The sequence below is a fragment of the Dromiciops gliroides genome, chromosome 1 (genome assembly GCF_019393635.1).
Source record: "Dromiciops gliroides isolate mDroGli1 chromosome 1, mDroGli1.pri, whole genome shotgun sequence".
In the NCBI taxonomy this organism is placed as follows: Eukaryota; Metazoa; Chordata; class Mammalia; order Microbiotheria; family Microbiotheriidae; genus Dromiciops; species Dromiciops gliroides.
In genome coordinates, this window is record NC_057861.1 from 8,013,326 (window position 1) to 8,034,010 (window position 20,685).

A 20,685-nucleotide genomic window follows, 5' to 3' on the forward strand; every position below is an offset into this window, starting at 1 on the left:
AGCTCCTCGGGGGACTATTTTTCATTTTTGTAGTGGATAAACACCCTCCCCTGCCGCCTGCCTCTGATTCACACTGCTTTCCTGACCCCGGGCTAGCTGCTTAACCTCCCAGAGCCCCAAGTAGGTCTCCTTGACTTACAGAGGAGGTGCCTGCCAATGCGCACCTGTACAAGGCGTTTCCCCAGTAGGCAGGTCTAGTCCCTCAGTGCCCAGCACCCTACACTGCACACAGAAGGCACTTCACCTGAAGCGAATGTATAGTTCATTAGAAGCCCTGCAGTTACAACTCAAGGTCTCCTTCGGGGTGGAGGGGGTGGAGGGGAGGGGAGGACTTGGAAGCCCTAGGAAATCAATTGAAATTCATTGGTGACATTCTTTAGATGGGTTTCGAGAGGAGACGGGAAGATCTGAGTTCAAATCCAGTTTCGGACACTTACTAAGCTGTGTGACTCTGGGCAAGTCACTTTTTTTTTTTTTTTTGCGGGGCAATGGGGGTTAAGTGACTTGCCTAGGGTCACACAGCTAGTAAGTGTCAAGTGTCGGAGGCCGGATTTGAACTCAGGTACTCCTGAATCCAGGGCCGGTGCTTTAATCCACTGCGCCACCTAGCCGCCCCCCCAAGTCACTTCTTAACCTCTGTCTGCCTCAATTTCCTCATAAAATGGGGATAAATATCTACCTCGCAGGGTTGTTGTGAGGATCAAATGAGATATTTGTAAAGCCCTAAGCAGAATGCCTGGCACATAGTAGGTGCTTAGTAAATGCTGATTTCTTTCCTCCTTTTAGGTGGTGTTTGCTACTCCCCGCCCTTGCTCTTTGAGTATTTGAAGGGCTGCCAGATGGAAGAGAAATTAGGTTTGGTTCTAGAAGGCAGGACCAGGCACAGGGTGGGGTTATGTGTGTGTGGGGGGAAGCATCATTTTTTTTTGTGGGGGTAGGACAATGAGGGTTAAGTGACTTGCCCAGGGTCACACAGCTAGTAAGTGTCAAGTGTCTGAGGCCGCATTTGAACTCAGGTCCTCCTGAATCCAGGGCCGGTGCTCTATCCACTGCACCAGCTAGCTGCCCCCAGGAAGCATCATTTTTAATGGATTTGGGATGAGAGAATCCAGCTTCAGATCTTAGCCCTGCTAGACCTTGGGCACATGACCTAACCTCTTTGGGTCTGTTTATCTGTAAAAAGAATGAAAGGACTTTGATTAAAGATGACCCTTTCCAGCTCTGAATCTGCTGTCCTTCATGGTGCAGAAGCAAAAACTTCCTGATGATCGTAGCCAGCCAAATGTGGGATGGACTCCCTTTAAGGTAGTGAGCTCCCTGTCGCTGGAGGTCTTAAAGTGGGAGGATGGATGCTAACTTGTGGGCCGTGCTGTCTGGGAGGCTCCTGCTGCATTACAGCCTGGGCTTTTGAAGCTCCTTCTGTCTCTGAGCTTCTCAGAACCCCAGCCCCCATCCAAGAAAGGGTCTCAGAACCCCAGCCCCCATCCAAGAAAGGGTCTCAGAAGAGATTTGAGAAGTTTATTTCCAAATAAACAACCCTCAGGATGATGGCTGGCAGCTGGGGGCTGTACACAGCCCCCAGCCCCCCTGCACCCAGCGCCGGGCTTGGGGAAAGCAAGGGGGCAGTGATCGTCACAGGTTAGGGTCCAGGATGGAGGGAGGGGGGTCCCTCTTCATGATGGCGCATGGAGGTAACCCCTGGCCAGCTCGACACTTGTGCAGGGCCCCTCCTGGCCCTCCCCATGGGCAGATGGCTGGCCTGCAGGGCTCAGAGGAGGAGCCATGGGTGGGGTAGAGGCAAAGGCAGCACAGAGAGGGAGGGTGGTCACACAGCAGGCTCTCTACTGGGGATGGTGGCTTCCTGGGGATGGGCTCCCACTCAGGGCCCCAAGGGCCCATCTTCTATCCCCGGTTGGCTCTTGGGGCTGGGTGAAGGGCTCCGAGGGCTGTGGCTCGGGCTCTTGGGGCTGATCTGGTCCTCCTGCTCAGACTCGGCGCGCCACTGGCTGCCGAGGATGGGCTCCAGCCGAAGGGAGGGCAGGAGGCCCAGGGTGCGGGGCACAGGCCGAGGCAGGGAGCTGGACAATGCAAAGTTCCAGGGCCCGGGTATCTCAGGCAGGGGTGGATCGTCTTCCTCGGGGCCCGAGCTCGCTTTTCCCTTCTTCTCCTTGGCCTTCGGTCCTGTTTTCAGCCCCGAGCCGCTGGATTTGAGGGGCCGGTGGCCCTGTGGGGAGGGGCTGCGGCTCGTCCCCCGCTCCCGGGATGAAGGCCGGAGAACCAGGCCGGGGAACTTGGCCAGGCCCGGGCTGCGGCTTCTGTGTCTCTTCATCTTCCCCGGGCTGGGGCTCCGGGACTTGGGGCCCAGCAGCTCCAGGGTGCTGTCATCCTCACCCTCGGAGCTGGCCCTCGAGCTGTCCGTGGGGCTGCTGCCCTCATCGGAAGCGGGCAGGGAGATCTGGGCAGTGAGGAAGAATGAGAAGGAATCAGGGCAGGGGCAGGGTAGGTGTGAGCCAAAGAGGGCAAGAGGCAGACTCCAGCTCACACAGGGTCCGCCCCAGCCTTTCCAAACTCCACTATGTCCATATGATCAGAGATTGAGCATGTCCTCCAAGGCTCTCCAGTCTGACCCTCTCATTCTTTTTTGAGGGGCAATGGGGGTTAAGTGACTTGCCCAGGGTCACACAGCTAGTAAGTGTTAAGTGTCTGAGGCCTGATCCAAACCCAGGTCCTCCTGAATCCAGGGATGGTGCACTATCCACTGCGCCATCTAGCCGCCCCCCTCCAACCCTCTCATTCTTAAACACGAAGAAACAACCCCAGACACATGCCTAGAGTCTCATGGGAGTCAGAATTTGAACTCCAGCACCGATGGATTTCACTGTAGCAGGAATATTTCCTGTTCCTCCTCCTTTCCCTCCTCCCCCCTCTCTCTGGTCCCCAGCTCTTCTGGGGGTGGCCTCCTTTCCCCTCCTCCCCCTCCTGGCCCCTCCCCCCTCTTCTCCTCCCTCCTGGCCCCTCCCCCCTCCCCTCACTCACCCCGTCCTGTCCCTCTCCCCTTCTCTTCTCTCCCTCCTATTTCCCCCCTCCCCATTCCCTCTCTCTCTCCTCCCGCCCCACTCTCCCTCCCTTCCCATTCTCTGACCTGGAATGGGTCAGTGACCCCGATGAGGATGTTCTGGCTGTGGCTATAGTAACCCAGTATGAACTCGCCCCCGCCCCTGGGGAGTGACTCTTCACTGAATGTCACCTGTGAGGAACAAGAAGGGGGGGGTGTTAGGTGACACTGCCCCCCCCAGCTCCCCAGAAGGCTGGAGCACTCTGTGTGTGCGTGCAAGGGTGTGTGAGGGGGAAGGATATATGGAGGGCCCTGAAGGGGCAGGAGAAGCCCCCCCCCATAGGATGGGGCCCTTGGGGTCACCTGGTAGGTGGTGCCGTCCACATCTTCATGCTTGGCCCACACATAGGCCACGTAGTCCTTGCAGTGCCGGAAGCCCACCTGGGAGGAGGCAGTGTGGGGTAAATGCCCAACATCCCTGATTTCTACTCTGCCTTTCTCACTGGGGTCTTGCCTCCATCTATCTGCTGGTCTGTCTGAGGGATTCGGGCCCTGACTCTGACCCCCTCCCTCTTGCTGGAAGTCACTGAAGATGCTAGTGACCAACCACCATTTCAGAAGAACCACGGGGAAGCCTGATACCCACCTCCTGATGGAGAGGTGGTGGACTAAGGAGGCAGAATGAGACATACACTTTTGGATACAGCAAAGGAGCTTGTTTTGCTACTCTAGGCATATTTGTCACGAGGGTTGGTTTGGTTTTTTTTTCCCAATGGGAAAGAGACATGGAAAGGAGAGAAAATAAATGCTCATTACTGGGTGGGGGGAAGACTTGAGTTTGAATCCCAGCTCAGATCCCGACTAAGAAGAGTAACTGTGCAAGTTGACTTCATGCCTGTGAGCTCCGGTCAGCTCAGATGTAAAACAGCCTTGGGAACAAGGTTGCTAAGCCTTAGAACCCTGACAGCACCGCAGACTGGCCCTGTGACTGTTATCTCCACAGAATGCAGTCTCACCCCCAGCAAGAGGGGAAAGGCAGGCTTGGTTCTGTTAGATTTGTTTGCAAGCCTCTGAAAGTGAGGCCTTCAGAACTCATCTAGCCCCAGCCCCACCCATTCCCCAATTTTACAGATGGAGGAACAGGCAGGGGTGGGGCTGGGGGGGAGTAATTTGCTAAAGGTCACACAGGAAGAAGAGGCAGGGGCAGGATAGGAGGCATAGAGGACTCTGGACCTTCTTCCTGCTCAAGGCTGTGGCCTCCTTCCAGACTCCACAAGCCCCACCCAGGCAGAGGAGTCCTTGGGCCCCACCCAGGAGGGGCTGGGGAGCTGGGGCCCAGTGGAGGTGGCTGTCATCATCTTCTGTTTTATTTTATTTTATTTTTTTAGTGAGTCAATCGGGGTTAAGTGACTTGCCCAGAGTCACGCAGCTAGTAAGTGTTAAGTGTCTGAGGCCGGATTTGAACTCAGGTCCTCCTGACTCTATCCACTGCGCCACCTAGCTGCCCCTGTCATCATCTTCTTAAGCCCAGGCTGGGAAGAAGGGGTCAGCTGGGCCTGGTCCCAGTCCCTGCATCCTCCCCTCAGTCAGCAATCCTCAAGCTTCCCCTTAGATACTTAATTTTGTTTTTTTTGCAGGACGATGAGGGTTAAGTGACTTGCCCAAGGTCACACAGCTAGTAAGTGTCAAGTGTCTGAGGCTGGATTTGAACTCAGGTCCTCCTGAATCCAAGGCCAGTGCTTTATCCACTGGGCCCCCTAGCTGCACCCCAGATACTTAATTTTGGAGCTAAATTCACCAAAAAGTGTCCTCCAAGCGATGGTGGTCCCTACTCTATATTTCTAAGCTGCCTCCCAGCTCTGACATCCCCTGTTCTGAGGCCCCCTCCCAGCTCTGACATTCATCCCCTGTTCTGAGGCCCCTCCCAGCTCTGACATCCTCTGTTCTGAGGCCCCTCCTAGTTCTGACATCCCCTGTTCTAAGGATCTTCCCACACTGACATTCCTCATAGGCCCCTCCCAGCTTTGGTATCCTCTGTTCTAAGGCCCCTCCCACACTGACATCCCCTGTTCTAAGGTTCCTCCCAGCTCTGATATCCCCTGTTCTAAGGCCCCTCCCAACCCTGCTACTTGACTGCCCTCCATGGGACAGGTTCAGGGGGTCCTGACACTTGTGTCATCCTTCTCACCCTTTTCCCACTGCTCTTGTGGGCATAGGTGGGTGTCTCACCCGATAGAGGCCGATCCAGTCCCAGGAACTTCGTGAGAAGACACTCTCCATACGGTAACGAGCCACTGCCTGGTCAGGCCTCAGCCACTCATCCGCTACCTCAATCCTCACCAGGGGTACATCCTCTCTGTAGGCAAACTGTCTCCAGGGGAGGGGAGGGGGTGCATAGAGAAGTGTTGGAGGAGGGAGTCATCTTGGAAGGTGTGAGAATGTCAGGAGGGAGAGCTCCACCCCTGTCCTCACTCAGGGAGGCAGCCAAGGTTGCATCTGCCTCGATGAGCTGCCCAAGACTTCCCCTGGGGAATGCTTAGAAGGCTATTTCCCTTCTGAAACTTTGGGCAAATCATACTCCCCCCCCCCCCGCCTTTTTTTTGGTGAGGCAATTGGTATTAAGTGACTTGCTCAGGGTCACACAGCTTGTAAGTGTCAAGCGTCTGAGGTCAGACTTGAACTCAGGTCCTCCTGAATCCAGGGCTGGTGCTTTATCCACTGCGCCACCTAACTACCCCTCATACTCCCTTTTTGGTCCTCAGTTTTCTAGCCCTGAAAATAGGGATAAGATTCCCTGCCCTGCCTCGCTTGTGCTGTGGCTGTATAGATCAAATGAAATAATTGTGGAAAAGCTATAGAAATAATAACTATCATTATGATTTGTGTTATTATTGTCACTCAGGGGAGAATGCTAAGATCTAGAGGAGATTTCATAGGCCATTTAAGCCTGGTATTTCCTAAACCACTTTTGTCTCCAGCACTTTGGGACTGGAAGTACATGGATGGACTCTGTGCTTGCAGCTACCAGGTAGCATGGGCTGAGAGAAGGGCTGGAGCTTCCTGGGCAGAAAGAGTTGAGAAGGGAGTTGGGGGAGAGGAGAAACTACTTGGGCCATACCAGGCTGAGGATCAGGAGGTCACGTAGTCCAATGTCCCCCTTTTATATGGTCCTTACCCGGGTCTCAGATTCGCCCAATATTACACTGGTCATAACTGACAGAGGTAGAATATCTCTGATTCCCAATCCAATTCTGTACTGCTACTCATCATTGTGTCATTATTATCGTTCTTGCCAGGCCTCTGATTCCATTGGTTTAGGGAACTCCCAGGTGAGACAACTCTTTCTATCAAAGCAGGTCACACATTCTCCGCAATTTATAGTCAGTAGAATGATTTGAAAACTGCTGATCTGGACCAAGTCCCTGACCCTGAGGCCACATGCCTGAGGTTTGCCAATGAGCTCATGGCAGAGATGAGAGAAGCCAGGGCCTCCTGGGATCCTGGTCCTATATTCTTTTTTTTTTTTTTTGTGAGGCAATTGGGGTTAAGTGACTTGCCCAGGGTCACACAGTGAGTAATTGTTAAGTGTCTGAGGCTGGATTTGAACTCAGGTCCTCCTGAATCCAGGGCTGGTGCTCTATCCACTGCGCCACCTAGCTGCCCCCTATATTCTTTTCCTTGTTCGATGGGACCTCTCCCACCAAGGAAGATGGACAAATGCTTGAGATGCCTTGTGTCCTAGCTTTGGTGAGTGGAGGGCAAGGGACAGGGAGGAGGCTTCTGGGACACTGAGTGGTAGGGCGAGAGCTGGGGAAGCAGGTTGATGAGGGAAGTGATACAGGAGCCAGGAGGCCAGGAGGCCAGGAGAGGCCTGTGTGGCGGTGGGGCCAGTCCTCACCTGCAGGACAAAGAGGGCAGCCACAGGCTTGTGGTCACTGACGGTGTATTCCATATGGCTCCGGTAGCTCTGCTGAGTCACCTGCACCCGGTGGCTCTCTCGGCCAGAGGGGCTCGGCCCCCCGCTTGGTGCCTTGATCTTCCAGAGGATTCGGTCCGTCCAGGCAGGCTTTCGCTTCTTGGCACTATGTCCGGGGGGAAAGAGACAGGAAAGGGGAGTACAGGAATCAGAGCGGGCTCAGGAGGTCCTTTCCTTCTGTCCCCTTGGGCCTCCCAGCCCACCACCATCATGGGCTCCCAAGAGCAGACTTGGCCTTACCTGGTGTCATAATAGTTGGTGCCCACATCAAACTTGAAGGTGGGAGCGAAGGTGAGGGGCCCCTCCTGGAAACCCCTGAGCACCGGCCAGGAGCCTTTGGCCATGTTCAGCTAGGATGAAGGGGAGGGGCACGAGTAGAGTCAGGAGGCTGAGCTGGGATAGTCCTGAGCCAAGATCGCTGGGCCCAAACCCAGGGGACCTAGAGCCCTTCAGTTTCCAGAACCAAGCTCAAAGAATAATGGAGGTGGGAAAGACCTTAGAACGTAGAATAATAGAGCGAGGGAGGCCCTCGAAGAAGAGAATGTCATAGCTGAGAAGGACCCTTAGAACCCAGAAAGCTAATGCTGAGAGGGCTTTAGGGCCTAGAATGTCAGAGCCCAGGAGACGGCCCTCACAACACAGAAGCCCTTGTGATTCAGCAGAGAGGGTTAGATGGGAAAGCGAAGGACATGGGTTTGGATGCCTCATCTGCTCTTATAACCTGTGTGACCTTGTGTAAGTCACTTAACCAGGGCTCCAGTTGCTCATCTGCAAAATGAGTTTGCACTTGATGACATCCGGGGTCTCTTCCTGCTCTGAATCTACAATTCTAATGTCAGCCCTAGGAGGAACCCCAGAGAGTGTGGGATCCAACCTCCTTATTCTAGGGGCTTGCCCAAAGTTGGATATCTAGTGAGGGGTGGAGGCCAGACTCCTGCCTCCCATTCCTGAGGTCATTTCAGCCAACCCCTCCTAGCCCAGTTCCTGGGCCCCGGCCTCGCGGTTCCTTGGGCCTGGGTTCACCTGAGGTCCCCACAGGCTGGGCCAGGCCTAGGAGCCAGGCTCAGGAGGGGAGGCAGGTGAGTAAGAGGCTGCCTGGACACTGTGGTTCCAACCTCCTGAATAATTAACAGTGGAAAAGGCAGCCTGTGGCCTGGCGCCCCCCTCCCCCTGGCCCCAGGCCCAGCAGACAGGGCCAGCTCAGAGTAGGCTTCCTGATGTAACTGAGAGTAGGGAAAGGAGTGGAGGGATGGGGGAGGGAAGGCCTGGGCCCTCCTTTGGGGGCCTCAAAGACAGGCAGGGCCAGGCTAGCTGTAGAGAACAGGGGAACTGGAGAGCCCATGCTCCTCTGGGTGTGATGTGTGTGTGTGTGTGTGTCTGTCTGTCTGTCTGTCTGGGATGGAGACGGCACAGGGCTGGGGGCCTTGGCCTGACCCTTACCTGGTCCTTTTTTTTTTTTTTTTGGTGAGGCAATTGGGGTTAAGTGACTTGCCCAGGGTCACACAGCTAGTAAGTGTCAAGTGTCTGAGGTCACATTTGAACTCAGGTCCTCCTGAATCTAGGGCCGGTGCTCTATCCACTGTGCCACCTAGCTGCCCCTCACCTGGTCCTTTTCCCAGAGCTTCTGTAGTTGGTTGTTATCAATGGCGAACTTGACAAAGTGCAGGTCATAACTCTCGATGCGGAAGTTGAGGTCCCCAAACCAGAAGACAATGCTGGGGACCAGGAAAGAGATGCGAGTGAGGCTCCTGGCTCATCCAGAGGGGGCCAAGCAGAGGGCATGGCGAGGGCCACAGGGGAGGGCAGGGGGAGCTCCCTACCTGTGCCAGGGTCTGTTGCTTCAGGGTGCATGAAGGACCAGTCCTGAGTGTCTCCCCCTACTCCACTCCCCATGACACTTCCCCCCACCACACACACCCTCCAAAAGAAAAGAAGAAAATGGAATCGCAAACCCAGACTCCTCTGAGAAGTCAGAACAAGTGAAAATGGAAAGAGCAGTGAATTTGGAGACGGAAGGTCTGGGTGAGAATTCTGCTCTTGTGTGACCTTGAACAGGCACTTGGCCTCTGTGTCTCAAGCCCTTCATCTGTAAAACAAGAGGCTGGGACCAGATATCCTGAGGTGTCTCTTCCAGATCCAAGTCCTGGTGTCCTGTGGATCCCCCCTCCCCCAGCCCCCTTTGCTCAAAAAATTCACTTTTTCAAAACTAGAGTTTAGGTCAGTGTCCTAGGGATGAGCTGCACTCATCATGCCTCCCACTTCTCTGGAGCATTAGAAGCCTTAAAGTGTTTTCCTCAAAACCCCGTGGGGTAAGTAGGAAGCCTGAATATTCCCACCATCCCATTTTCCAAAGGGGGAAATGACTTGACCACAGTCCCAAGCAAAGGCGGCTCCGCTGAGGTTCACAGCCAGGCCTCCAAGGGCTGAGCCCCTCATTTGACGGATGGGAACACTGAGTCAGCCCTGCCCCGGCCACGCCCCAGCCCCAGCCCCTCGTACTCATGGTCCAGGATGCCGTGCGCCATGGGCCCCTCAAACTGCTGCATGTTGAGGATGGTCATGAAATTTTCCTTCCTCTGTTCAGCCTTGTCCATGTGGGCAGGAAGGTGACAGTTGAGGAAACAGACCATGTGGCCGAAGACCGAGAGGCGGATGCTCACGCCGCCCTTGTTGCCCTGAAATCATAACCAAAATGTTCTTGAATGTGTACAATCCTGGGACTTCCTATGTGGGCACTCCCTCCACAGATACAAATAGCAACTTATTGCAACTCACAATCTCAAAGAGTTGCCTAGAACACTTAGCAGTTAAGTGACTTGTCCAAGGTCACACAGCCAGCATGGGTCAGAGGCAGGCCTTCTTGACTGGGAGGATGGTCCTCTAACTGTTTGTTCTGTCACATTGCTCCTCAAATTCCCATGATGGCTGTGAGACGCTGGGTAGGTCATAATCTCTCCGGGTTCTAAGCCAGAGGGTTCAGACTCAGAGCCCTCCTCCCCATTAGGGGATGAACCAGATGAAAATATAACTGGGAAATGTATGACAAAATCAAAATACAATACAACGTAGATAATGTTAATCTGTGGTTTTCTAAGTCAAGTTTCTATATAAATTTGTCTTCTTTAGGATTAGAAGTTGCATAAGGTGGCTGCCTGCCTCCTGAGGGGGAGTTTTCTCACTTGGACGTCTCTGATAATGATGAAATAGCTGTTGCGGTTCCTAGCTTTATGGCCCTATGAGATAAGTGTTATGGCCATCCCTGTTTTCCAGGTGAAGAGACTGAGGTTGACAGAAGTTATTATGTAAATCACCCAAGGTCACCATTCCAGCCTCCTAGGTTCTGTCTCCCAGGCCAGGGTTCTTCTGCCTTCTCAGGTACTCACCCAGTAGCCACCCAGCCCGGTCCGGGTGCAGTCTGTCTGGATGTCCCGGAGGAAGGGCAGGTGATAATACTTGGCAAAGACCAGAAGAATCACTCCTTGCATCCTCACTGTGCTCACCTGGGGGGAGGCAGGCCATGGGCTGGGGGAGGGGGAAAGGGGAGCATGCAGGGGACCCCATTCCCAGGGGCCAATGTAAAGACCCAGCAAGGCTACGTGGAAAATGATGGAAAGAGGCACAGACGCATAGCTCGAGATGGAAAGATCCTCAGAGGTCATCATTTACAGGCTCGGGGAGATGAAATTTGCTAGTGAGGTCACAAGATCTTAGAGCTAGGAGGAACTTCAGAAACCATCTAGTTTCATTTTACAGATGGGGAAACTGAGGCCCAGCAGTTCAATCGGGATTAGAATCCAAGGAGTAAGAGGTAAGCAGCCTCACAGCCCACTCCTAGCTATGGGAAGCTCTCAGCCCCTCCATAGAGTCAAGGAGGGGGGAACCTCTGCTGGGGCAGTGGTCACTACCATGACGAAGTTGAAGGGCCCCAATGCATCCATGAAGAGCTCACTCCACTGGTCAGTGAAGAGTGCATCCTTGAGTCGTTGGTTGATCATGGAATTCACCTCCTGGAGCCTGGAGGAGGGAAGAAGGAAGCACGTTTGGGCTCAGGACCACCCAACTGGGAGAGCACCCAGCTGTGACCCTTAAAGGAGTGCCCCTTTCCAGCTCCAGCTGCCCTCCCCAGCCCCCAAGCAGGGGGACAGCTGGGACACTTATCCTCCCTCCCTTCTTTTCTCTAGCTCCCCACTCCTATTCTCCTCCCCCTGTCAGTATGAGGTTGGGGGGTGGGGCGGTATAGGAGGAGTCCAAAGCATCTGTTGTATCCCTCAGGCAAATGTAAGCTCTTTGAGGACTGCGATTGTATTCTTAAGGCTAGTGCACTAACTGGACCATAGGAGATGCTCCAGAGTGCTTATTAATTGATGGGGAGGGGGGAAGACTCTCTGACGAGAAGATGGGGCTCTAGTGTCTGCAGGAAAGACCCATAGATCAGAACTCTAGATCTAGAAGGCATCTGAGGCCATCTAGTACAAGCTCCTCATTTTTACAGAAAGAGAAACTGAGGCCCAGAGAGGGGCAGTAACTTGCCCAAACATCAGAGTGCATGTCCCAGGTCCTGACTTCAAATCCACAGCTTTTCCACTGCACCCATCAACTAGTCAAACAGCATCTATTAAGCCCCTGCTGTATGTGAGGAACTGTTCAGGCTCTCAGTTTCTTGAGAAATTATGTCTGTTGAGTTTCATCTGGTGTGTGTTGGGGGGTAGGGGGTGTCAAAAAGGAGGGTGCCCCGCTCCATGGCCCTCACCCAATGGCTATCATGTCTGAACCGCCGCTGTCATCCCCATTCTGATGCAGGAGGGAGGTGACATCGTCAGGGGGCATGGCGGTACCCACGTTCCACGTCACTATGGTGATCCTGCCGGGCGAGCCAAACTGGGCATGGGAGGGGCAGTACCCCCCATGGCCCCTCCCATCCCCAAGGCCAGGCACAGGGCACTTTGCATGGATCAGGGTCCCCCTGTAGCCCCTCCAGTGGCTTGGGCCAGGACTTTTGCTGCTCCGGGGGATCAGAAGTGAGGTACAGGGGCTTGTCTGGGGAGAAATGGGGGCAGGAAGGTAGCACTGACATCCCCCGGGCTAGCGTCCAGTGAAGCCTCCCTCTCCCCCACCCCCCATCCCTGGGCCCAGGATCTCTAGGCATTTCCCCCCTCTCACCGGAAGCCAGGGTCTCCTTTGCAGGTAGACTGTGCTGACCAGGCTGATCCAGAAGGGGAAGAAGGGAGGGGAGCCTGAGGGGCCTGGACTGGGGGGGCAGCACTCCTGTGCCCACTGGGGCTTGTCCCATTTATGATAGTCTTAGAGGGGGATGCTTCAGGAGGCTTAGGGGGTGGGGCTCCCAAGTGTGCAGCCACATTAACATGGCTGGTGCCCGGGGAACGGTTCGGTGAGCGGTTAGGGGAGGGGGGTGGCTTCGGGAGGGCCACGGGGCCTCCTGTCGAGGTGGGGAACGTTGGCTTCAGTGACACAGGAGACAGCAGGACTGGAGAGCGGGTCCCTGCCTCCTGCTGACCATGGCTTGTGTCGAGTGGCAGGGCCTGGGGTGGCCGGGGCAGGAGAGAGTCCTCTGGACTGGGATTCCGGGGGGCTTCGGGCCGAGGGCGGAAGGAGAGAGAGAGGGAGGGATTGGCTGAAGTCTGGCTTAGGGTGTGGGTAGTCCCAGCTGGTGAGGGGGTGCCAGCTCCGCCTGTGCCCTGGGGCCGGGGTACAGGGAGTCTTTCAGAAGAGGGGGTCAGTCTGGGCTCAGAGTGCATCCAATCCCTGGATGATGGAGCTGGGGCTGGCTCTAGGGATGTCCAAGATGGTTCTCCAGAGGGTGATAGAGGTCTCTGCTCCACTGGTGATGAAGCTGGACAAAGTAAGGGGCAGGACAGAGCAGGGTTATGGCTTGTGGATGCTGGAGCCACCCTCTGCCCCTGGGGAGATGGGGAGGATCGCCTTTGCTCTATGGTTGGTGGTCCTGGATTTAAGCCTGAGGATCCAGGACCCTGCCTCTGCCCCGAAGAAGGGGAGGATGACACCGGCTGGTGCTGCTCCACTGGGGGTGTCGGGAAAGGCTTGCTCTCCACTGCTGAGGAGAAGGAGGAGGTGGAGGAGGAAGGAGAGGGCGCTGCTGGCCATGGTCCTGCCAATGATGGAGTCGGGCTGAGTCCCAGGGATGTCAGAGATGGCCTTGGTCCTGTGGACACAGGGGGCTGGCCCTGCTCCCCAGGTGATGGAGCCAGGCTGGGTCCCAGGGATGTCAGAGATGGCCTTGGTCCCGTGGACACAGGGGGCTGGCCCTGCTCTGCATGTGATGGAGCCAGGCTGTGTCCCAGGGATGTCAGAGATGGCCTTGGTCCTGTGGACACAGGGGGCTGGCCCTGCTCCCCAGGTAATGGAGCCAGGCTGGGTCCCAGGGATGTCAGAGATGGCCTTGGTCCCGTGGACACAGGGGGCTGGCCCTGCTCCGCATGTGATGGAGCCAGGCTGTGTCCCAGGGATGTCAGAGATGGCCTTGGTCCCGTGGACACAGGGGGCTGGCCCTGCTCCCCAGGTGATGGAGCCAGGCTGTGTCCCAGGGATGTCAGAGATGGCCTTGGTCCCGTGGACACAGGGGGCTGGCCCTGCTCTGCACGTGATGGAGCCAGGCTGTGTCCCAGGGATGTCAGAGATGGCCTTGGTCCCGTGGACACAGGGGGCTGGCCCTGCTCCCCAGGTGATGGAGCCAGGCTGTGTCCCAGGGATGTCAGAGATGGCCTTGGTCCCGTGGACACAGGGGGCTGGCCCTGCTCCCCAGGTGATGGAGCCAGGCTGTGTCCCAGGGATGTCAGAGATGGCCTTGGTCCCGTGGACACAGGGGGCTGGCCCTGCTCTGCACGTGATGGAGCCAGGCTGGGTCCCAGGGATGTCAGAGACGGCCGGTGCCCCGTGGACACAGGGGGCTGGCCCTGCTCCCCAGGTGATGGAGCCAGGCTGGGTCCCAGGGATGTCAGAGATGGCCGGTGCCCCGTGGAGGTGGTCGCTGGCCAGGGCCCCACCGGGGCCAGAGTCGAGTTGGGGGACAGGGCTGGTCTCTGCTCCACAGTGGAAGACAAAGATGGCCTCTGCTCCTTGGTTGGTGGATTTGGGCTCAGTCCCATGGGTGCTGGCCTTGGTCTCTGTCCCAAGGGCCGTGGGGCTGCCTGCTCCTGTGAAGTGATTAACGAGCTGGGCTCCACCATAGGGGAAGGCAGGGAGATATCCCAAGGGTGGGAAGGGCCCTAAGACAGGCTGTCACCTGTCCTACCCCCCTGCTTCCAGACTAGACTAACCGATGCCAGGGAGAAGCTACAACTAACAAGAACCAGCATAGAATTAGGAGTCAGAGAGGACCTGGGCTTGAATCTCTATCATTCTACTCACTTCCAGTGTGACCTTGGGTAAGTCCCTGTATCGGCCTCAGTTTCCTGTTCTGTAAAGTGAGGGGGTTGGACTAGGCGGCCCCCACTCCAGCTCTGTATCTATGAGTCTATGCCCCCCTTCTCCAGCTTATGAGAACGATATTTCCCAACTTCTCGTAGAGATATCTGACCCTCAGGAGGTGAGTTCATTTCAGTCTGTCTTGCTTTTGGGAAGTGCCCAAGCTCAGCTGTCTCACAGAATCTTTCTCTCCCCGGCCCCCATTCACCCTGAGTCAGAACTCCTTTATCCATTGGCCCTGAGTGGGCTCTTCTTCCACAAGAGCTTCTCTTGGAAGATCAGAGGTCCCCAGAATGGAAAGCGGGGAGGGCCTGAGAGACCACCCAGCCCACCTCCCTCATTGTGCAGACTAGCCCCAAATTGGACCGGGTGATGGCTAAAGTCCCTTTCAGTTTTACATCTGATGATCCTCCCCTGCCCCCAGGAGGGGGACCCTCCAATCAAACCAGTCCTGATACAGCCCATAAGAGTTTCTGGAGGGGACCTGAACTTGGACCTGAGCCCTGGCACTGCTGGTCAGCTGATGCTTCACATGGGAGCCCTCCCCAGACAGACTTCAAGCCCCCAACTGGCTCAGCCCAGCCTCTGTGCCCGCCTCCAAGCCCAGTGAGAGAGGGAGTGGGTGGCTGGGACTGGCTCCCACCTCCTTCCTGCCCTCCTCCCCCAGAGAGGCTTCTGGTGGGTGGTAGTTCTAACTTACTGGGGAAGGGAAGGTGGGAGCTTCCCCCCCACCCCGTGTACCCTGCAGTCAGAAGAACACCTCAGGGTGCCGGGCTCCCAACCCAAGATGGCAGCCCCATCCCCTTTCCTTGGGAAAGGGCCCAATGGGGGGGTGACTGACCAGGGTCCCACCCCAGGGACTCTTTGGCCCTGTGCCCATCCCAGGGGGACCAGCTTGGGGGCAGTTTGCAGTCTGGGCTCAGCCCTCCCCTCCCACCTTCCTACCATCCAGCAGACATGGAACCTTGCAGAACTTAGGGCTTTCGGGACCTTGGGGTTCTTGGAACCCTGCTGTCATCGGACTCTTGGAACCCCAGGACTTTGTTGCTCTCAGAACGCTTGGGCAGCGGCGTTCTTATAACCGGGGGCTCGGGGAGAAAATTTAAATAGCCACAGAGAAGGCAAGGTGGGGAGCAGGTGGGGCCTACAGGTCCTGGCTGTCCCTTGGGCCCGTGACAACTGAAGTCCCACCATGCTGTGTTCTGGGTACTAACCCTTCCCACCTGCTGCCTGGACTGCTCCCTTTCACCTTGGAGCACGAGGAAAGATCCCAGGTCTGGGCGTGAGAACATATGGAAATGAACCTTAACTTGGTGCTGGTCACACCGTGAACTGGAGGGGCAGGTGCCTTCCCCTCCGCGGGTCTGTTTCCTCTTCTACTAGCTTAGGGGGGATGACCTCTACCATCCCTTTCCTGAAGTGGAAGTAATACTGTGGAGTCCGAGGACCTGGGTTTAAATCCAGACTTGGTTTCTTCCTCTGCATGGGACCCAGGGAAAGTTCTACACTTTCCTCAGTTTCCTTCCTCAGCCAGAAAATGAAGAGGTTAGACCGGGTGGCCTCTCAGGGGACAGCTCAATGATAGCCAAGTTGTCTGCCAGCTCGGAAATTCTAGGATTCTGTGGTTCTTATCTCTTCTCAGAGGCCCCCCTCCTCTGCTTTCCATGCCCCTTCCCCCCCTCGCCCCAGTGTCCCCTCCTGACCCCAGGCCTCTCTCCCCACCCTGCCCCTGACCTTCATTTCCCTTCCTTTGCTCCATTCTTTCCTCCCTGCCCTTTGGACAACAGCCAGCAGGGCCCGGGGAATCTGCTGGGCTTCCTAGGCCCCAGGTCTTCCATCTGACACATTCTTAGCTGGTGTGTCCACCCGCCCCCCGGACTAGCCGTCCTGTCCTGGGAGCCCCCACATGGCCGGGATCTAGGAAGGTGAAGAGCCTTGGGTGCCTGCTTTCTGGTGCCGTCTCTGCAGCTGCCGCCAGTGATGCCCCCGTTTGCCGGAAGCCAGGGTGAAGCTGCCCTTGGCTATAATGGGATGTGTGTGTATGTGGACTTGACTCCCCGAGGTGCTGCTTCCTCCCCCTGCTGCCCTGTTCCCTCTCAGACATATGATTTGATGGCTTACCTCTGAGCCCTCCTTAGCCTGAGGGAGACTTGCACATCTGGGGCTAAAAGGCTGACCCCCACCACTGCCTCTCATGCCCTTCTGGGGTCAAGCCTCAAGGGTAGTTTGCTCCCCACCCACACACTTTGTACCCCCTTTTTGGGTAAGAGTAGGAGGACTCCGGGGTCCCCAGCTTGGGGAGGGACGACTGAACTGGGAGGTCCCAATCCCACTCAGCCTCTCATGTTCTTATGGGGGTCAAGTAACCAAGAGCCACTCTGAGCCCCAACCGGTATCCCTTGTGGGGGATGGGTAGCAGGACTCAGGAGCACCCCCACCCCAAAGTGTCCATACAGGGAGATGTTCCAATTGGTGGGATTTTTACTGGGGAAGAGAGAATCGCACCTCTCTAGCTACAGAACCCTGATGGAGAGAAGCTACCCCAGCAGCCACTCCAAGAAAACCCTTTGGGGGGGGCAGGACCTGGGGGAGTATGGGGGGCCCAGTACTCCAACCAGGGACCACCCACCTCGGCCAAAGCCCGCTAAGAGGGAGGGGGAGGTGGGCTGGACTTTGAGTTCCCCAGGTGTGTGTGTTGGGAGGGGTCCCCAGCCCAGGAAAGCCCCCTCCTTCAGTCCAGCCCAGCCAGCCTCCAGACTCCCCAGCCGCTCCGCTGCCCTTGGGCGCCGCGATCGCTTTTCTGGCCCTGGGGCAGGTGCGGACAGGTGGCGGCTGCTGCCTAGGGTTTGGGATGTGGGGGCCCTGGGGGCGGGGAGGGGAGGGCTGGGGGCCGCCGGGGCTTACCTTGGCCAGGCCGCCGGGCTCCGGGGCGGCCCGGGGAGGGGCCGGACGGCCGGGCCTCCGGGGCCCCCCGCTGCTTCCCTGCTGCTGCCGCTGCTGCTCCATGAGTGCTAGCGATCGGCTCCCGGCTCCCGGCTCCCGGCTCCCGGCCCCTGGCTCCCGACTCCGGACTCCCGACTCCCGGCTCCCGACTCCCGACTCCCGACTCCCGACTCCCGGCTCCCGACTCCCGGCTCGGCTCGACTCGGGTTCCGCTGGCTCCTGCGGCTCAGCTCGGCCGGCCCCGGCTCCCGGCTCCCCGGGAGGCTTCCAGTGATGTCACTCACCGCCCTAACCTGCTGAGGATTTAAAGGCGCAGGGCCCCTGTGCCCTACCGTGCGCCCGTCTGGGCCACGGGTCGGTGGGGAGGAGCAGGCTGTCAGCAGGTGGAAGAGTGTGGTGGGGGTAGGGACTAGGGGAGCCCAGCCCGGATGGGGTGGGGGAGACCCAAGAGGATCCTGGGGCCCCTTAGGAACGGGCATGCCGGATTATCAGGTGCGCATGGGGCTGGCAAGGGTCCTAAGAGAAAACGGGCAAGCTGCCCCTTCTATAATCCAACCCTCAGGCCTGTTCTGGCACCAGGTGGGGAGGACCCTGGGGCCTGCTGAGCCTGGGGTCTTCTCCTCGGACCCTTCCCCTTCTCCAGGAGAATACTTGATGGGAGGGGGGCATCCGGGGATGGATGAAAGTGGGGTCTCCAGGGTTCCCAGTCAGAGGAGCCGGTTTCAATCCCCTGCCCTACTATGGAATCAACTGGGCAACTCCTTGGGCCTCGATGGGATTGAGCTTTCCCTCGCGTGTGTGAAATGGAGTCTTTGGTTAACTAAGACCCTTCCAGATGGGACAGGTTGTGTTCTAGGGGTCGGAAGCCCCTCCCTGCTCTGACGTTGTGGACTCAGATCTCACCTCTGGTACCCATCTCTAAGACCCTGGGCGGGCTAGCTCCCCTCTCTGTGTCTCAATTTCCTCATCTGGAACATGGGGAGGATTGCATGAACTGGTCCCCGAGGTCTCCTCCAGCTCCAAATCAACAGTACTGTGTCCTTTGGGAGATCTCTTCAAGTCCCAGCATTCTATGCTCTGAGAGTCCTTCTGGGTCTGACATTCTATGCTCTAAGGCCCCTTAAGGCTTTTTTCTCTGACTTGTCCTGAAGCATCACCTTCTCCCTGCTGTGCCTTAGTTTTCCCCGAGAGAGCCAGAGGTGGAAGGTGTCGCTGGGGCCTCCAGACCACCTTTTCCTTCTCCTCTGAGTAACTCCTTGTCCTTCTGACTTTCTCCATGCCCAGCTCTGCTCTGCTAGCTCGGAGCTCCTCCCATGCACCCCCCCTCGCCCCATTTTCAGACTGTCACCAGATCGTGGTGTTTTCTCCTCCCCCCTCCCAAGTCTCAGCTCTGTCCCTCTCCATCCCCCCAGGATGTGCTGGACTCGGCCTGCTCTAGTCACCTTGCCCTTGCCCCGAGCCCCAGGAGCCCGGCTGGTCCTCCTGTCACCGGCTCCCCAGACTAGGCTGCTGTTATCTCTCTCTTGATCTTTTCCCAGAGCCCTCTCCTGAGAAGCCTTTCCTCCCTGGGGGAAGAGAGATGCAGGGAGTCATGGGTAGATGGGGAATGTTCTGATGGGAAGGGACCCTGGAGAGTTTTGAGGCCAAGCCCTCTCATTTTACGGAAGAAGGAGCAGGCGGGGGGGGGGGGGGAGGAGGGGGGGAAGGAGCAGCTCAAGGTCACAGACGTATTTAGTGGCGGAGTCCAGACTAGGACTGGGGGCATCTCCAGTAGGAATGAGCTCTGTTCACTGGGCTAAGACAAGGGATGGACACAACCCGAGCTGCTTCACAAGGGAGATTGGGGAGCCGGCAGGTTGCTGGCCTTGGACCCAAGCCCTAGTCCGCCCAGAGCAAAGGGCCTCTGGGAGCCTCCCGGGAGAATTTATGGTAGAAGAGATGGTCAATGGTCTTTATTCTGGGCGGGGGAAGGGGCTGAGGGGGAGAAAAGGCAACCTGAGAAAGTCGAATGGCTGGGATAGAGGCCAGGGAGCCTGAAACAGGTTCAGCAGGGCCCTGGGGGTCAGAGGTTGCCAGGACACAATGTTTTCTTTAAGCCAGGGCTAGGACCCCTGCCAGGCACATACCCATCTGCTTCTCCTCCCACCTCCCCGAAGTCTTTGAAGAGAAAAGCTTGGGGCTGTTTCTCCTCTCTGTTAAGAGAGAGAACTCCCACTCTTCAGAGGATCATAGGCTTAGGACTGGAGGGTCCTGCCATTCTCTCTCCCCACTCTGCACCTCCATCTCCACACATATTCAAGTAGCAGAAACCCAGAGAGAAGAATTGACTGAGGTCACCGTGAAAATAATAAGGCAGGAATTTGAACTCAGGTCCTCTGACTCCAAACCCAGGGTGTGCTCTTTCCAGTGCGAAGTGATCTCTTTGCCCAAGTTTGAGCCTCCCTCTGCAATGACATCCCCTCCTCTCTAGGGCACAGAAAGCCTGTGGAAGGGTTTTCTTCTTTTGTCCTATACAAGTGCTGGTGTCGGTGTCTCTTTTGGATTGTGACTTCTGAGAGAGGAGACCGAGGCTTCGGGACTCTGTACTGAATACCATGGGCCAATAGGGTGCTCTGCTGGCCTAGATGGGGATGGTGGGGATGGATGGTGGGATGGTGGGATGGTGGGGATGGTGGGATGGTGGGATGGTGGGATGGTGGGATGGTGGGGATGGTGGGATAGTGGGATGGTGGGATGGTGGGGATGGGGGGATGGGGGGATGGTGGATTAGTGATTAGGACCATTGGGGTGGTGATTAGAATGATAGAGATGATGGTGATGGTGAGGAAGATGAGATGGGTGAAAATGGTAAGGATGCTGCTGAGGATGCCAAGGGTAGAGGAAACGATGCTAACAGTGCTGGGGGTGCTGGGGGTGCTGGTGATCCAGTGACTCTGGCCTCCTTCTGGTCCCTCACACATGGTGACCCATTTCCCCCCTCCAGGCTTTTGCACTGGCTCTCCCTGATGCCTGGAATGCTTTGTCTCCTCAGTTTCCCTTCTTGGAGTCACTGGTCTGCTTTAAGCCTCACCTCCAATGCCCACTTATTCTGCAGTCCTTTCCCTTGGTGCTTCTCTGCACCTCAGGTCACCTTGTAGCTGGCTTGTCTGAGTTTTAGAAATACTTCAATATGTGCATGCATCTTTCTCCTGTAGACTGTAAGTTCCTTGAGGGTGGGTACTGTTCACTTTTGGTTTTTGAGTCTCCCTCCTCCCCTCCACCCCCCCCC

General features: G+C 56.6%; 1 protein-coding gene across 3 annotated transcripts; it reads right to left on the reverse strand.

Moving 5' to 3' along the window:
• Positions 1 to 1,515: 1,515 nt before the first annotated feature.
• INPP5J (inositol polyphosphate-5-phosphatase J) lies at positions 1,516 to 17,761 on the reverse strand. 3 transcript variants are annotated; one of them, XM_043976812.1, is made up of 13 exons: positions 17,379 to 17,743; positions 12,192 to 14,203; positions 11,782 to 11,892; positions 10,937 to 11,045; positions 10,415 to 10,531; positions 9,531 to 9,706; positions 8,635 to 8,746; positions 7,272 to 7,381; positions 6,954 to 7,137; positions 5,285 to 5,422; positions 3,419 to 3,496; positions 3,143 to 3,247; positions 1,516 to 2,455 (listed from the first exon to the last, which is right to left on the reverse strand). In XM_043976812.1, the coding sequence occupies exons 1-13, from the start codon at positions 17,478 to 17,480 to the stop codon at positions 1,880 to 1,882; spliced, it is 3,930 nt and encodes a 1,309-aa protein (XP_043832747.1). In that variant the 5' UTR covers positions 17,481 to 17,743; the 3' UTR covers positions 1,516 to 1,879. The 3 variants fall into 3 exon arrangements, with proteins under 3 accessions (XP_043832747.1, XP_043832748.1, XP_043832749.1); XM_043976814.1 differs by having other exon boundaries at positions 1,517 to 2,455; positions 12,192 to 12,882; positions 17,379 to 17,620; XM_043976813.1 differs by lacking the exon at positions 11,782 to 11,892 and having other exon boundaries at positions 17,379 to 17,761.
• Positions 17,762 to 20,685: the final 2,924 nt, after the last annotated feature.

What these genes read in the sequence shown, in the direction of transcription:
- INPP5J (XM_043976812.1), bottom strand. Translation starts at nt 17,480, where the DNA reads ATGGAGCAGCAGCGGCAGCAGCAGGGAAGCAGCGGGGGGCCCCGGAGG. An exon ending in CCGGGCTGGGTGGCTACTGG is followed by an intron (nt 9,707 to 10,414) that starts GTGAGTACCTGA and finishes TTATGATTTCAG; the next exon opens with GGCAACAAGGGCGGCGTGAG. An exon ending in ACCAACTATTATGACACCAG is followed by an intron (nt 7,138 to 7,271) that starts GTAAGGCCAAGT and finishes CCCCGGACATAG; the next exon opens with TGCCAAGAAGCGAAAGCCTG.